A 16,115-nucleotide genomic window follows, 5' to 3' on the forward strand; every position below is an offset into this window, starting at 1 on the left:
TATGAAACAAACAGCCCCGAGACTCAGAGAAGAGAAGGAGCAAAGCAATTTGCTACATACGATCTCCATCTAGTGGCGAATGATGCAAGGAGCGGAGCCACCTAAGAGCCAGGGGATGGGTAGAAATAAAGGGGTGACCCTCTCCAACGACGGCCGAAACCGGTGGTGCCGGCAGCTCCAAAGCCCGGGTTCAATGGCTGGGGGTGCCTCTTAAGCGTACAGAAGAAAAACCCTGGGAAAGCTGGCACAGCTAAACACCGGCCCAGGTATTTGGGGCTGCTGCCCTTTGCCTCAGTTTCCCACCTCGCGGGGACCCTTCCGCTGCACCCCACTTGCCGTTTGTTGGCCAGAGTCCCAGCATCCAGGGGTGCATCCTGGCAGGTTGCAGGGGGATAGAAGAACATAAGAACGGCCAGACTGGGTCAGACGAAGGGTCCACCTAGCCCAGTGTCCCGTCTGCCGACAGTGGCCAGGGCCAGGTGCCCCAGGGGGAATGAACAGAACAGGGAATCATCCAGTGTCGCCCATTCCCAGCTCCTGGCAAACAGAGGCTAGGGACACCCTCCCTGCCCATCCCAGCTAATAGCCATTGATGGACCGATCCTCCATGAATCTACCTCGTTCTTTTTTGATCTTTTTCTTCATGATCGCTCTCTCTAAACACATCAGAGGGATAGACACCAGGGACGGGGAGGAGTTATTTCAGTGAAGCGCCAGCGTTGACCCAAGAACAAACGGCTCTAACCTGGCCGTCAGCGAGTTTCAGATGAAATTAGACGAAGGTTTCCGACCATCAGAGGAGTGAAGTTCTGGAGCAGCCTGCCAAGGGGAGCAGTGGGGGGCAAAAACCCTACCCGGCTTCAAGACGGAGCTTGATCAGTTTAGAGAGGGGACGGTCTGAGGGGACACGTAGCCGATCTGCGACTGCCCGCTGCAGATCTTCTTAATTTGTTTGGTTTCCTTCAATTCACCCCCCTCCAAAACAAAGAAGTCGGTGAAATTGGCAGGATGTTTCGCACTCACCGAATCTCCATTTTTTCCCCCAGAAAGAAAAGTTTGGTGTGAAAACTTCCGCTTGGCTCCAGATGCAAACGTTGCTCTGGGCCCCCTCGGGGGGCTGGCATGCTGGGCAGAGAGAGACGCCGAGCCCCACGCCAGCCGCTCGGCGTCGGGCGCACGTCTCCCTGGCCCGCGTGTCCAAAGAGCGGCCAGGCGGGAGGTGAGTGGATCTCAGGGGTTCATTTCCCGCAACGATTAAATCCTGCCGCTGGCGACGGAATCGACGGTGCTTCTGCTGCCCCCTTGCCCCCCACACCCCATGCCCCGCTGGAGCCCTGGCAGTTAAAAACCATCCAACACATTGCAATGGGGGCATTTATTGCAGTCGCAGGTAACGGGCTGGGGCATATGAGGGTGGAAAGGTCACAGCCTCATACACAAACACACACACACACACGGCCCTGATTCCCTCCAGCAGGGGGCAGCACTGTTCACACACACACACACACACACACACACACAAACACACACACGGCCCTGATTTCCTCCAGCAGGGGGCAGTGCTGTTCTCACACACACACACATACACACACACACACACACGGCCCTGATTTCCTCCAGCAGGGGGCAGCGCTGTTCACACAGACACACACAGACACACACACGATGCTCCACAGAGCTGCTGGCTAGAAGCATCCCGGGGGCTGCTGCTTCCCCTCCTTGCTGTGGCCTGGCAGGCACCTCACAAATACAGCACTGCGGGGAGACACAAGCGCACGCCACATTAGCTGTCCGCACACGCGTCAGCCATAAACCCCCACACACACACACGGCACTTTGCCCAGCTGGATCGGTGCCAGTGCCCTCCGTCACAGCGGGGGAAACTGAGGCACAGAGGGGGCAGAGATGCCCCCAGACTCACGCAGGGAGTCAGTTGCAGAACAGGGGAAAGAACCCAGGTGTCCTGATTCTTAGCCTCCCCCCGACAACCTCCTAGACCCCACTCCCCTCCCAGAGCTGGGGATAGAACCCAGGAGCCCTGGCTCCCACCCCCCCTACTCTGACCCACTAGACCCCACTTCCCTCCCAGCACTGGGCAGAGAACCCAGGAGTCCTGGCTCCCAGGCCCTGCTCTAACCACTAGACCCCACTCCCCTCCCAGAGTCAGGGAGATGACCCAGGAGTTCTGACTCCCAGTCCCCCTGCTCTAACTATGAGTCTCCACTCCCCACCCAGAGCCAGGGAGAGAACCCAGGAGTCCTGCAAGTAATTGTCTCAAGCCCCACGCACACCCCCTGTCCAGCCAAGGGATGAGCCCCCACTTCTATCCCCGTACCTGGGTGATCAGGGCAGCTTATTGTACTGTTCCCTTCTGGGAAACAGAAAATAGACAATTAATTTTCCCTGCCCCTCGAGCCAGCCAGTCCCCTGGCCTGGAGTGGGATAGCGGCCGGCGCCCCCTAGAGGGGAAAGGCCCTGTGTCCTATTCCTCACCCCACCCCACCCCAGGGCCAGACCTGAGCTGTCACCCCCTAGGGGCTAGTTTTTATCTCCCTGGTGGCCTTCCATAACTCACGTCCCTCCTCGCGGCCTCCCCCTCACCTTTCTCGCAGTTATGGTTGCTGCAGACGCCCACCGACTTGGCATGCACCATCTTCTCCCTTGGCGTCTCCTTGACCCCGGTGACCTGGAACCTCTCGTAGGGCGGCACCACCGTCTCCTCTGCCCATGGGAAGCGGGACAGATTCCCCACAGGGAACCCTGGCACGAGACCGGCACGAAGAAGGTCGTGTGTCCAAATTCCTCCGCCGCCTGCCTCTTCTCCGAGGTGGAAGTGAACTGACCGAAGCGGAACAAACCCTGGATGGAGAACTTCACCTTGGTTCCTCTCTAGACTTTGGCACAACTGGGCTCCTTGGTTCCTAGCCTCTTGGCCGTCTGGGTCAGAAGGAAATGCAAGGACTTGAAGGGAAAGCCAGCATCTGCCTGGGGGCTCTTCCATGCCGTTCTGGCCGCCAGGTTGAACGACTGGTAGAGTGGTGGATCTTCCAAAGAGTAGGTGAAGACAGCGACGCTGTAGAGGGCCCTCAACGTCTAGGGGAAGATTGCTTGGTTCTCCATCTGCAGCCACATCTCCTTGGCTTGGTCCCATGCCTCATGGAAGTGCTGGTTCTCCTCCAGCTCCTCTTCCAGCAGGGATGGGAGGCGCCGTTTCATGGCCTTCACCCAACCTCGGTGGACGTCGTCCAGGGAGTTAGAGGCCAAGTTCAGGATGGGGTTCCCCTCCGCCGTGCGGACCTCTTTGGGGCTGGGCTGGAACAACCAGCAGCTCAAGGTCAGGCATGACCCTTAATGCACAATGCTTCAGAAATGACCCATGCAGGGAAGAACGGGGACTGCACACAGGGCATTGCTGCTGCGGGGAATTTCCAGCAGTGGGGCCTAGTGGTTAGAGCTGGAGAGGGGACTGGTTTCAATTCCCAGATCTAGGAGGGGAGGGGACTCTAGGGAGCTAGATTGGGGTGGGGGGCTGGGAGCCAGGACTCCTGGGTTCTCTCCCAGCTCTGGGAGGGGAGTGAGGTCTAGTGGTTAGAACAGGCAGGGCTGGGAGCCAGGACTCCTGGGTTCTATCCCCGCTTCTGCCATCACTGGGTGACCGTGGGCAAATCTCCCCATGTTTCTGTGCTGTTGTTTCCCTTCCCACCCTTCATCTATTCAGACCGGCAGCTCTTCGGGGCAGGGCCTGTGTTCGTGTTGTGCCCGGCACACTGGGGGCCTCGATAGCTCCCCTGGGGTCTGGGCAGCACCCAGTGCAATGGGGCTCCTGCTGGTGGATGGGGCTTTCTGGTGCTTCTCCAACACAAATTATACCAGCAAGTGGCCAAAATCTGCCTTTTACAGATTGCTGGAAATTCAAGCACAGAATGTTTCAGCCTCCTCTGGGGTGGGACAGCTGGGGAACAGCCACACACAACGTCACACAGGGATGACTCATCCAGCGCTGAGATGCAGCCACCTCTGGGGTGGGGCACCTGGGGAATAGCTGCACATAACGTCACACAAGGATGACTCATCCAGTACTAAGATGCAGCCACCTCTGGGGCGGGGCACCTGGGGAACAGCCGCACACAACGTCGCACAGGGATGACTCATCCAGCACTAAGATGCAGCCACCTCTGGGGTGGGGCACCTGGGGAACAGCCGCACACAACGTCGCACAGGGATGACTCATCCAGCACTAAGATGCAGCCACCTCTGGGGTGGGGCACCTGGGGAACAGCCGCACACAACGTCGCACAAGGATGACTCACCCAGCGCTGAGATGCAGCCACCTCTGGGGTGGGGCACCTGGGGAACAGCCGCACATAACGTCGCACAAGGATGACTCATCCAGCACTAAGATGCAGCCACCTCTGGGGCGGGGCAGGGATATTGTATTGAAGCCACTTACCTCTGAGGTTCCAGCGGGCAGCACCCAAGCGGCCGTGAAAAGCAGGAGGGCGACTTTCTCGGGGGACATCCTGGTATCCGATCCCTGAATAATTCACTGAGGGGCTTCCCCTGAAAAACCCCAAAATGACCAGCTCAGACTAGCCAGCCACGTAGGAACGTTCCCCTCTCGGGGACGCCAGCTCCCATCCCCCGCCCAGGGCAGGAGACTGGCTGGCTCCAGGGCAAGAAATGAGCAAGGGGCCTTTCCCCTCTACGGGGCGCCAGCTCCCATGCGGCCCCAGTCCGGGGCACTGGCTGGCTTCGGGGGGAACGGGACACGGGGCCATGCGGGCGGGTTAGCTCTTACCTCCCGCTCTCTGGCTGATTGCTCCCAATCACGTCGGCCTGGGCAGTTTTATAAAGCCCGAGGCAGGGCCTGGGGGGGGAGGAATCTGTTTCCAAAAATCTTCCCTATCGGCCCCAAAGCGCGGCCGTTACTGAGGTGACCAGCCCACGGGACTGACTTTATCCGAGTCCCTCTGTTCATGCCTTTGCCCACCTCTGCCCTTTTGTTAAGTTGATTCCCCAATCAGCAGACATAGGGGCCGGAAGTAGGGGTGCTACAGCACCCCCCAGTTTAATGCGGGGCCGCTGGCCCCCGCAGCCAGGGCTCCGCTCCTCGGCTCAGGTCCCTGGGGGCCAGCCACCGGCCACGCTCCCTGGCCACTGGCCCCGCGCCACGCACTCCGCTCCCCAACCCCGCACCTGGGACTCGGGGCCCAGCTGCCGGCCCCACTCCCCGGACGCTGGCCTGGAGCCCAGGGGCCCGTGCCCAGGGCCCCACTCCCGGCCCCAGGCCTGGGGTTCTGTTTCTGGGGCCCTGGTTGCCTGGCCGCCAGCCCTGTGCCCAGCCCCCCCCTGCTCCCAGGGCCCCACCCCTGGGGCCCCATGCCTGGCCCCCCGCTCCCAGGGCCGCATACCTGGCCCCACGGCCGGGGCTCTGCTCCTGGCCCCACACATGGGGTCCTGGCTGCTGGCTCCTGGCCCCGTGCCCATCCCCCTAGCTGTGACCACAGCCTCAGCCCCGTTACCAGTGTCCGGGTCCCTCCCTCCCAGAGACACAGCCCTGCTCCCCGGCTCAGCTCGGGAAGGGTGGGGGGGGGCGCAGACAGGGGCAAGGGGGCTGGCTTCCAGCACCCCCACTACTGAAAAAACTCCAGCTCCATTGTCAACAGATATTTAGAGCTTGAAGCCATGTAGGGTTGAAATAAGTCCCCCGACAAAGAACCCAAGAGTCCTGCCTGCCCCAGCAGAGGCCGTAACTGCACCCCCATCTCTGCCCCTTGATGAGGGGTCCTGTGGCAGGTTTGCCCCTTAAAGTCCGGCTCCTGCTAGGAGCAAGTGAGGTCCCGCAGCATTGTTGGGGCAGACGAGGCACCGTGGGCTCCTGATCCCTAGCTGGCGTCCCAGACGCCACCACCACTCCAACAAGTAATAACGTGCAGCACCGAGCGCAAGGCCAGGCCGTATCCTGCCAGGCAGGGGCTCGGAAAAGGTTCTCAGGGTCCTCAAAGACAAGCCACCAAGTGTGGGCTCCCAGCGCGAAGAGCTGGGGTGATCCTGGGATGAACCAACAGGGGATTGGCGAGGAGGAGCCGAGAGGTTTATTTGGCCTTGGGGCGACCGCAGCTGGGGTCCTGCGTGTCCAGTTCTGGTGCCCACAGTTCGAGAAGGACGTGGATCGACTGGAGAGGGGTCAGAGAAGAACCAGGAGAACGATTAAAGGACTGGACACCCTGCCCTCGAGTGAGAGACTCCCGGAGCTCAAGCTGTTTAGAGGAATAAAGAGAAGGCCACGGGGTGACTAGACCATGGTCTACAAGTACCTCCGTGGGGAACAGATGAGACCGTGGGCTCTTCAGTCCAGCAGAGAAAAGTCTAACACGAGCCAAGGGCTGGAGGCTGAAGCTAGCCCCATTCAGACGGGGAATAAGGGGTAAATTCTTTACGGTGAACGTAACGAACCAGAGGAACCCAACGTAGGCTCCAACCAGCTTCTCAAGAGCGTGCGTCCAACCTAAGTTAGACCAACATCCCTTACCGCTTCCTGCCATGCACCGGTCACCTCTCAAGCTATCTGTCTTACGGGGCATGGGATCAAAGCAAGGCCCGGAGGGGAAAAGATAAATCGGGCATGCCACAAAGGGGTGCTTATCACCAGGGCCACTTCAGCAGCTGGCCCAATGAGATAAATGTTTGTTTCCAACCCACAATGCGCACTCAGAAAGATGTCCAACTCTCACCCCGGCCATGCAGGCAGCTCAAATCGCTCTGCTGACATAAAGGACTTTATCCTCTCAGAACGGGATGCGGGGGTTAGTATCCCTGCATCACAGGTGGGTAAACTGAGGCACCAAGGACACAATTTCCTCGGAACGTCCTTCGGGGTTTTTTTTTCCTGTCTATTCAATTTGGTTGTTTGCAGTCTCAATCATGGTTTTAATTATTTTCTCTTGATGGAGAAGTTATTTTCAGCCTTAAAGTTTTTTGCCTTCAACTTTCCTTAGATTATTTTTTGCTTGGCCGATTTAATTTGTTTTGGTTGGTTGCTTCTGTGCGTGTTTGTTTGTGATCTCAATCGTTCTTTGATATTATTTTATCTTTAATTAACAGGAAAGATATTTTCATCCTTAACTATGGGGGGGCGGGTTGCCTTGAAATTTCCTCATTTATTTCAAGAAATTGTTTGCCAAAAGGATCTTTCTTTTAACAGCAAAACCTCTTATGGCCCTCTGATCTCTGCTATTTTTTTAAACTTAGGGACATACATTTACACCCTTCACTTCCCCTTAACACAGTTGTTTGTCTTGGAATTTCTAAATATTTGCAGAAATGCAGATTCTTCTAAAAATCACCCTTCCAAAATATAAAGAGTGGCTGTATTCATCGGCCCAAATACAAATGAACTGAAATCGAATCAGGCCGCAAAGTACCTAAAGTCAAGCTGTTAACGATAGCTTGAGTTTCTTCATCACCACCAAGTTTGTAGCGGCGAATTCCCTTCTTCCTTTTAAAGTGAAGGATCGGCAAAAAGCCTTTGCGTCCGGCAACCAAGATGGATTTTATTCTCCCGTGCAAATACAATGAAGAGAAATAAAGTCAGGCAGCCAAATATCGCAAGTCGTTTGTTAAAAAGTTCGTTAGCATCACAAAGGGTTGTGGACTGGGGATTCCCACAGTGTGAGGTTTATTTTAGAGGGTTTGCAGAAAGGAAATTCTTTCTCTGGCGAGGAGCAAAGAGGGATTTTGAGTCTGTTGGGCAAATAAAATCGAGGCAAAAAGAGAGGCAGGCACCAAGCGAGATGTGTAAAGTTTATTGAAAGTTTTTTCCTGTGTAATAAAGGCCTTGACATTTTTCTCGTGGATGTGGGTCGTTGACGTGCCGGGCGATTGGGATGGGTGGCCGGGGAACGCGCCAGCCCGGACCGAAGTGGGGTTGTGGATGGGCAGTAATGGGGGAGGGTGATACCGGACACACCAGCTCTTTATTAATTGAAAATCAATCAATATAGGTCCTGAATAGCACCTTACCATGCAAAATCATCGAAGCGAGAAAGGTTACAGCGCCCCCCACCGAGCCTCGAGCCCCACTCCCTGCAGCACAGAGCCCCCCACTGAGCCCCGAGCCCCACTCCCTGCAGCACAGAGCCCCCCACTGACCCCCGAGCCCCACTCCCTGCAGCACAGAGCCCCCCACTGACCCCCGAGCCCCACTCCCTGCAGCTCAGAGCCCCCCACTGACCCCCGAGCCCCACTCCCTGCAGCTCAGAGCCCCCCACTGACCCCCGAGCCCCACTCCCTGCAGCTCAGAGCCCCCCACTGACCCCTCGCCCCACTCCCTGCAGCTCAGAGCCCCCACTGACCCCTCGCCCCACTCCCTGCAGCTCAGAGCCCCCCCTGACCCCTCGCCCCACTCCCTGCAGCTCAGAGCCCCCCACTGACCCCTCGCCCCCACTCCCTGCAGCACGGCGCCCCCGCTGACCCTTCGCCCCACTCCCTGCAGCATGGCGCCCCCCCCCCCAGCGCCACACTGGTGCCCAGTGCCAGGTCTCGGCCCCGGCTATAGCTCCACCAGCCTGAGGGGCTCTGCATTGAGCCCGTCTTTGTTGACCCCGGGGCCCACCATGGGGTAGAGGGGCTCGGCAAAGGCGTCGGAGAAGGTGTAGAGGTGGGTCATGGCGGCCGCATCGTAGAACGACACCTGCCCCCCCTCGTAGTCCAGATACACCCCCACCCGCCGGGGCTTGGCCGTGAGCGCCAGGTGCCGGGAGGGGGAGTCCAGGGCCTTGTAGTCGGCCCCGTTGCGGAGCCAGACGGCCCAGTAGCCATTGGCCGGCTTGAGCATCACCTTGGCCTCCTGCCGGTTGACCGAGGCCCGAGCCAGGCCGATTTCCCAGCTGGTTTTGTCCCCCACCTCCACCTCCCAGTAGTGGCGGCCCGAGGTGAAGCTGGCCGAGCCCAGCACGCACACGCTCTTGCTGAAGCGCTCGGGCCCCTCGAGCGCCTCGTCCTGGGGCTCGTCCACCAGCCGGACGGCCAGCAGGTCGGGCGACAGCAGCAGGTTGGGGTGGTTGGTGGCCGGGTCCAGGGTGATGGAGGGCAGAGCTGTTGGGGGGGGAGAAAGGGGTGAGCTCTCGGTACCAGGGGAAGGGCCCCCCTGCCCTGGAGACAGCCCCTCTAAACCGGAGCAGGGGGAGTGAACAAGCCATAGGTCCGCCCCCCCCGATCCCAGAGACACGCCCCTCTGTCCAGACCCTGCCCACAGCCCTGCCCCGATCCCAGAAACACGCCCCTCTGTCCAGACCCCACCCACATCTCCACCCTGGATGCCAGAATCATGCCCCCTCTATCCAGACCCCGCCCACAGCCCTGCCCCTATCCCAGAGACACGCCCCTCTGTCCAGACCCCACCCACAGCCCCACCCCATTCCAGAAACACGCCCCTCTGTCCAGACCCCACCCACATCTCCACCCTGGACACCAGAGTCACGCCCCCTCTATCCAGACCCCGCCCACAGCCCCACCCCTATCCCAGGGACACGCCCCTCTGTCCTGACCCCGCCCCCGGCCCCGCCCTGATCCCAGAGACACGCCCCTCTGTCCAGACCCCACCCACAGCCCCACCCCATCCCAGAGACACACCCCTCTGTCCAGACCCCGCCCACAGCCCAGCCCTGATCCCAGAGACACGCCCCTCTGTCCAGACCCCGCCCACGGCCCCGCCCTGATCCCAGAGACACGCCCCTCTGTCCAGACCCCACCCACAGCCCCACCCCTATCCCAGGGACACGCCCCTCTGTCCTGACCCCGCCCACGGCCCCGCCCTGATCCCAGAGACACGCCCCTCTGTCCAGACCCCACCCACAGCCCCACCCCTATCCCAGAGACACACCCCTCTGTCCAGACCCTGCCCACGGCCCAGCCCTGATCCCAGAGACACGCCCCTCTGTCCTGACTCCACCCACGGCCCTGCCCTGATCCCAGAGACACGCCCCTCTGTCCAGACCCCACCCACAGCCCCACCCCTATCCCAGAGACACACCCCTCTGTCCAGACCCCGCCCACAGCCCAGCCCTGATCCCAGAGACACACCCCTCTGTCCTGACTCCACCCACGGCCCTGCCCTGATCCCAGAGACACGCCCCTCTGTCCAGACCCCACCCACAGCCCCACCCCTATCCCAGAGACACACCCCTCTGTCCAGACCCCGCCCACGGCCCAGCCCTGATCCCAGAGACACGCCCCTCTGTCCTGACCCCGCCCCCGGCCCCGCCCTGATCCCAGAGACACGCCCCTCTGTCCAGACCCCGCCCACGGCCCTGCCCTGATCCCAGAGACACGCCCCTTGGTCCAGACCCCTCTCCCCCCAGCGCCAAGCACCCCCACTCCCGATGCAGCCAGCGAGGAGGGGACTGGGGTGGGGAGTCACTTACAGAGGCTCAGGGCGGATTTCATTTCCCTCCACACCATGTACTGGATGGGCCCCTTGAACTGGCCCAGGCTGAAATCTCGGGGTGCAGGCAGCTGAACCCCTTTTTCCTCCCCGGGGCAATACCTGGGGTGGGGAGGCAAGAAGCAAAGGGGTGATGAGGACACAGACGGGCTGAGCCCTAGTGGAGAGGCCTGGCACAGGCCCCTCTTCCCCGGCAGGGCAGGAGACACCCCAGCAGGGTGATTATCCCAGGATACCGGGGCGGGGGGGGAGGCGGGGGGTGTCTGGGACACTCACTTTTCCAGGAAGCTTTTGATGTCCTGTGAAAAGAGAAAGTAGACGTGAGAGATGCAGACACGGAGTGGGCAGGGGGCTGCGGGTCGGGAGCGAGGGGCCCCGGCAGTGTGGGGGGAGCTGGGTCTGCAGGTCAGGAGTGAGGGGCCCCGGCAGAGCGGGGGGGCTGCGGGTACATTTACCTTCAGGAAGGTGCCCGCGTCCTCTTCCGCCAGCCGGGCCTGGATGGCAGCGATCTGCCCCCCCGAGCTGCGGACGAGCTCCTGGGCATTTCGCTGGCTGGTCTCCAGCTCGCTCAGCAAAAGCTCCTCTTCCCGCCTCAGCTCCCGCCTCAGGGCCGACTCCTTCTGCTGCAGCCACTGGTGCAATTCGATGAACTGGGAGGACAGATGCTGCTCCAGGCGGAGACGCTGGGCCTGGGGAGAGAGGGCTGGGCTAGCGGGGGGCTGCGGGTCAGGAGTGAGGGGCACCAGCCGTGCTGGGGGGGGCCTGGCAGTCAGCACCCAGGGGCGGGTCGTGGGTTTGAACTTACTGCAATTTCAGGAGCTTTCTGAGCTCTCTGCTCCTGCAGAGACTTCGCCGCTTGGATCCTGGCCTCCAGCGAGGTCTGTGACACGGTTAAAATCTCCTGGATGGACAGAAACCTGGGGATGAGTCCGAAAAAACGAGCTTGCCCGGCGCAGAGATGCAGCCAGCTCTGGGGCGGCGCAGCTGGAGAATGGCTGCACACAACGCTGCACAGGGATGGCTCGCCCGGCGCGGAGATGCAGCCAGCTCTGGGGCGGGAGGTTCTGGATAGTCTGGGGTGTCAGTGTTGGAAGAGACCTCAGGAGGTATCTAGTCCCACTCCCTGCTCGAAGCAGGACCAATCCCCAATTAAATCATCCCAGCCAGCGCTTTGTCAAGCCTGACCTTAAAAACTTCTAGGGAAGGAGATTCCACCACCTCCCTAGGTAACGCATTCCAGTGTTTCACCACCCTCTTAGTGAAAAAGTTTTTCCTAATATCCAACCTAAACCTCCCCCACGGCAACTTGAGACCATTACTCCTTGTTCTGTCATCTGCCACCACTGAGAACAGTCTAGATCCATCCTCTTGGGAACCCCCTTTCAGGGAGTTGAAAGCAGCTATCAAATCCCCCCTCATTCTTCTCTTCCACAGACTAAACAATCCCAGTTCCCTCAGCCTCTCCTCATAAGTCATGTGTTCCAGTCCCCTAATAATTTTTGTTGCCCTTCGCTGGACTCTTTCCAATTTTTCCACATCCTTCTTGTAGTGTGGGGCCCAAAACTGGACACAGTACTGCAGATGAGGCCTCACCAATGTCGAATAGAGGGGAATGATCACGTCCCTCGATCTGCTGGCTATGCCCCTACTTATACAGCCCAAAATGCCATTGGCCTTCTTGGCGACAAGGGCACACTGTTGACTCATATCCAGCTTCTCGTCCACTGTAACCCCTAGGTCCTTTTCCGCAGAACTGCTGCCGAGCCACTCGGTCCCTAGTCTGTAGCGGTGCATGGGATTCTTCCGTCCTAAGGGCAGGACTCTGCACTTGTCCTTGTTGAACCTCATCAGATTTCTTTTGGTCCAATCCTCTAATTTGTCTAGGTCCCTCTGTATCCTCTCCCTACCCTCCAGCGTATCTACCTCTCCTCCCTGTTCAGTGTCACCTGCAAACTTGCTGAGGGTGCAATCCACCCCATCCTCCAGATCACTGCCCACTCTGCGTTAAAACACCGGAGCCACAGGAAGGCCATTAGGCCCCGTCAAGCTGGGATCCTGGGTAATATCCCACCGGGATTGACTGGGAACGTAGCATCCACCTCCAGGTCTACGTAAGGCTCCGTGGCTTAGTTAGGGGCAGAGACGGCTGGTCCATGCTCATGCTTCAGGGCAGCAGGTGAGATGCCTCGTAGGGGTCAGGAAGGAAACCAACACCACCGGATAATGCAGCACAGCGCCCCCTAGTGCCGCATTGACTGCCAGGGGAGAGTGCCCCCTACTGAGCCCTGCAGTGCAGCGCCCCTCTACCCAGCCCGCCCCCCCACCCCGCAGCCCGGCGCCCCCGACTGACCTTATAATGCTGCATGGTTTCGTCCAGCGGGAGACAACGGTGCCCCCAGTGCTCGGTGTCCAGCGCCCTCGTGAGGCTGCCATGGTCCATGCAGAACAGCGGCTCCCCCCGCAGCTCCTCGCCGGCCGCCGGCCCCTCCTGGGCGGGGGCGCTCTCCCGGGCCCTGTCTGCCAGCTGGCCCAGGGCGCGGTTGGGCACGTACTTGCCCCCGGGCGCGGGGCGCCGGCACTCCGGGCAGCGGCAGGGGGCGGCCTCCCCTGGCTGGGCCGGGGGCTCCCCCCAGTAGCGGGTGAGGCAGCCCTGGCAGTAGTTGTGCCCGCACTCCAGCATGACGGGCCCCACGAAGAGCTCGAGGCAGATGGGGCAGTGAAGCTCGGCCGGGGGGTCGCTGGCCATGGGGCTGGGGCGATCCTTGTACTCCTCCGTCGGGGGCTCTGCCTCGCTCTCCCCGGCGCTCTCTGCGGGCGTCTGTGCCCCTCTCCGGATGCCCGAGCCCTGCCCAGACCCGTACTTGCCCCCCGGCACCTGGCATTCCACAGCAGGCGGGGTGTGGACAGCACCGGCCAAACCGGTTCCTCGAGTGGGGGGCTGGGAGCCCGGACTCCTGGGTTCTCTCCCCGGCTCTGGGAGGGGAGTGGGGTCTAGTGGGTTAGAGCACGAGGGGCTGGGGGCCAGGACTCCTGGGTTCTCTCCCCAGCGCTGGGAGGGGAGTGGGGTCTAGTGGGTTAGAACGGGGGGGCTGGGGGCTAGGACTCCTGGGTTCTCTCCCCGGCTCTGGGAGGGGCGGGATCTAGTGGTTTTCGCACAGTTACTGATGGCTCATGCCCGGGGGAGCCTCCCGCATGAGCTCATCTCCCCTGGGCCTGACTCCTCTGTGAGCAGCCCAATTATCCCGCTGACGGGCCTCTGACTTGACCTCATGGCGCAACTGGGGACTCAGGAGTTAAGGTGTATATAGGGCAGGGGCTCAGCAAGGGGCGCTCTCCCCGGGCAGCCAGGGCTGGCCCCGATGCCCCAGTGCGGCGCTAGGGGGCGCTGTGCTGCAGGGAGTGGGGGATCAGCAGGGGGCGCTCTCCCCGGGCAGCCAGGGCCGGCCCCGATGCCCCAGTGCGGCGCTAGGGGGCGCTGTGCTGCAGGGAGCGGGGGATCAGCAGGGGGCGCTCTCCCCGGGCAGCCAGGGCCGGCCTCGAGGCCCCAGTGCGGCGCTAGGGGGCACTGTGCTGCAGAGAGCGGGGGATCAGCAGGGGGCGCTCTCCCCAGGCAGCCAGGGCCGGCCCCGATGCCCCAGGACAGCGCTAGGGGGCGCTCTCCCCACGGTGGCTGCGCTGATCTCCGTCCTTGGGAACAAAGCTGCGTTTGCGCAGCTCCGGGCACAGTCTCACGCCGGGGCTTTCGGGCGCAGTTCTATTCGGATTGCCGCACTTCCCAAAGAGGCTGAAATGCAGCCAGCTCTGGGGTTGGGGCCGCTTGGTACCAGCTGCATGGAACGCAGCCACATGGCAACGCCACATGGGACCAGCTCGACGGGCACGGAGATGGAGCCACCCCTGGCGTGGAGCCCACTGCGGTGACCAGGAGGCAGCTGGGCAAGGGGTAGGCTGAACCCGGCGCCTTTCAACCTCTTTGGCTAGTTTCCCTGGCCCCCTTTGTCACTAGGATCCAGCTGGGGAACGGCTCACGCCATCAGCGCTGGGAATCCTGCCCTTCATGTCCCTTCTAGCGACCCACACACACACTGCTCCTGCCCCCCCCACACACACATCCTACCTCCTTGCCCCAGGGCTAGTGCTGGCCACCCTGCGGAGACCATAGAGCATCTGGGATCTCCTGCCTCCCTGTAACCCATGCACTTAAGGAAGCACGTATCAGTGGGGGTTAGACCCTGGGGGCCAGGACTCCTGGGTTCTCTCCCCAGCTCTGGGAGGGGAGTGGGGTCTAGTGGGTTAGAGCTGGGAGCCAGGACTCCTGGGTTCTCTCCCTGGCTCAGAGAGGGGTTGAGTGGTTAGAGTGGGGGGCTGGAAGCCAGGACTCCTGGGTTCTCTCCCTGGCTCAGAGAGGAGAGTGGGGTCTACTGAGCTAGAGCTGGGAGCCAGGACTCCTGGTTCTCTCCCCAGCTCGGGGAAGGGAGTGGGGTCTAGTGGGTTAGAGAAGGGGGTGCTGGGAGCCAGGACTCCTGGGTTCTCTCCCCAACTGTGGGAGGGGAGTGGGGTCTACTGGGTTAGAGCTGGGAACCAGGACTCCTGGGTTCTCTCCCTGGCTCAGAGAGGGGTCTAGTGGTTGGAGGGCGGGGGCGGATGGGAGCCAGGATTCCTGGGTTCCATTCCCAGTTCTGCCACAAACAGCCTTACCGGGCCACTTCATTTCTCTGATCTTGCTTCCCCAGCTGTAAAGCAGAACAATCCTGCTTTCAGACTACGAGCTCTTTGGGGGCAGGGACTGCCTCTGATTGGGTCCATGCAGCACCCGGCCCAACATGGCCCCCCCGATCTCAGCCAGGGGGGTTGGGCAGCCCCCCAGCCCGGCAGGGCACAGCGCCCGGCGCCCCAGTCTCAGGGGTGGCCTCAAGCAATCCTTCAGACACCGCGCTTCGGGATTTTTTAAAATCATTTATCGAAAGTTTAAATGCCGAAAGTGTTACAATAAAAAACACAACCGCTTGGAGAGAAACACAAACACACACACACACACACACACACACACACACACACACACGCAACTGGCTCCAGTGAACCGGGACCCAGGCTAGGGACCAACTCCTGGGCTAAAACACTTCTGAGGCACGCCTGCAAAACCCCTGCAAAAATAGCCAGGCTAGAGCAGCCAATGGGGCTGCGGGAAGCCTGTTCGGGGGCTTAGTTCCCCAGCCCTCTAGCCACGGTATTTTGGCTGTAAGCGGCCTTGCAGGACCCCAAATTTACCCCCCGCCCCATCCCCCTAACCACAGAGTCCCAGCTGTCCGGGGCCTCATAGGATCTCAACTCCCATTCTTCCGCTCCCGGCATTTCGGCGGCGAAAAGCCCACGTTCCCCTCCCTCAAACCCCGGTGTCTGGGCTGCAAAGGCTGGGGCAGAACGCGAAAGCCCCCAGCTGAGCCTGCCGGGGTCCTGGCCGGCTCGTTTTCGAGGTAGGCGCGCCGTGACGCCCGATCTCCCAGGAGAGGACTGGGGACGCCGCTGGGGAAAGTCGACCCCATGGCCCTGCCCCTCCCCAGCAAAACAAAACTGCCTCCATCCTACAGCCCCGGCCCGCTCTGCCCCCTGCGGGCTTAGGCCAGTAATGCCCCAGGGACAGAGAGGAACACAACGGACCAGTCAAAACTAA

At 60.8% G+C, this 16,115-nt stretch overlaps 2 protein-coding genes across 2 annotated transcripts; both read right to left on the minus strand.

Annotated features, from left to right (window-relative positions):
- Positions 1-2,427: 2,427 nt before the first annotated feature.
- LOC102938586 (erythroblast NAD(P)(+)--arginine ADP-ribosyltransferase) lies at positions 2,428-3,294 on the minus strand. Its single transcript, XM_037898702.2, is given in 2 exon segments — positions 2,428-2,763; positions 2,766-3,294. Coding segments are annotated over 2 exon segments (669 nt in total). The 5' UTR covers positions 3,217-3,294; the 3' UTR covers positions 2,428-2,545.
- A 5,225-nt stretch (positions 3,295-8,519) lies between these two features.
- LOC119566271 (zinc-binding protein A33) lies at positions 8,520-13,456 on the minus strand. The gene is made up of 6 exons (XM_037898701.2): positions 12,795-13,456; positions 11,250-11,345; positions 10,900-11,133; positions 10,721-10,743; positions 10,425-10,546; positions 8,520-9,096 (listed from the first exon to the last, which is right to left on the minus strand). Exons 1-6 carry the CDS (start codon positions 13,188-13,190, stop codon positions 8,552-8,554), a joined length of 1,416 nt encoding a protein of 471 aa, XP_037754629.1. The 5' UTR covers positions 13,191-13,456; the 3' UTR covers positions 8,520-8,551.
- Positions 13,457-16,115: the final 2,659 nt, after the last annotated feature.

This window comes from Chelonia mydas, chromosome 6 (assembly GCF_015237465.2).
Source record: "Chelonia mydas isolate rCheMyd1 chromosome 6, rCheMyd1.pri.v2, whole genome shotgun sequence".
In the NCBI taxonomy this organism is placed as follows: Eukaryota; Metazoa; Chordata; order Testudines; family Cheloniidae; genus Chelonia; species Chelonia mydas.

Coding starts and splice junctions, on each gene's coding strand:
- LOC119566271 (XM_037898701.2), bottom strand. CDS start 13,190: ATGGCCAGCGACCCCCCGGCCGAGCTTCACTGCCCCATCTGCCTCGAG. Junction 11,134..11,249: donor AGAAAGCTCCTGAAATTGCA/GTAAGTTCAAAC, acceptor CTCTCTCCCCAG/GCCCAGCGTCTCCGCCTGGA. Junction 10,547..10,720: donor ATCAAAAGCTTCCTGGAAAA/GTGAGTGTCCCA, acceptor TCCCCACCCCAG/GTATTGCCCCGGGGAGGAAA.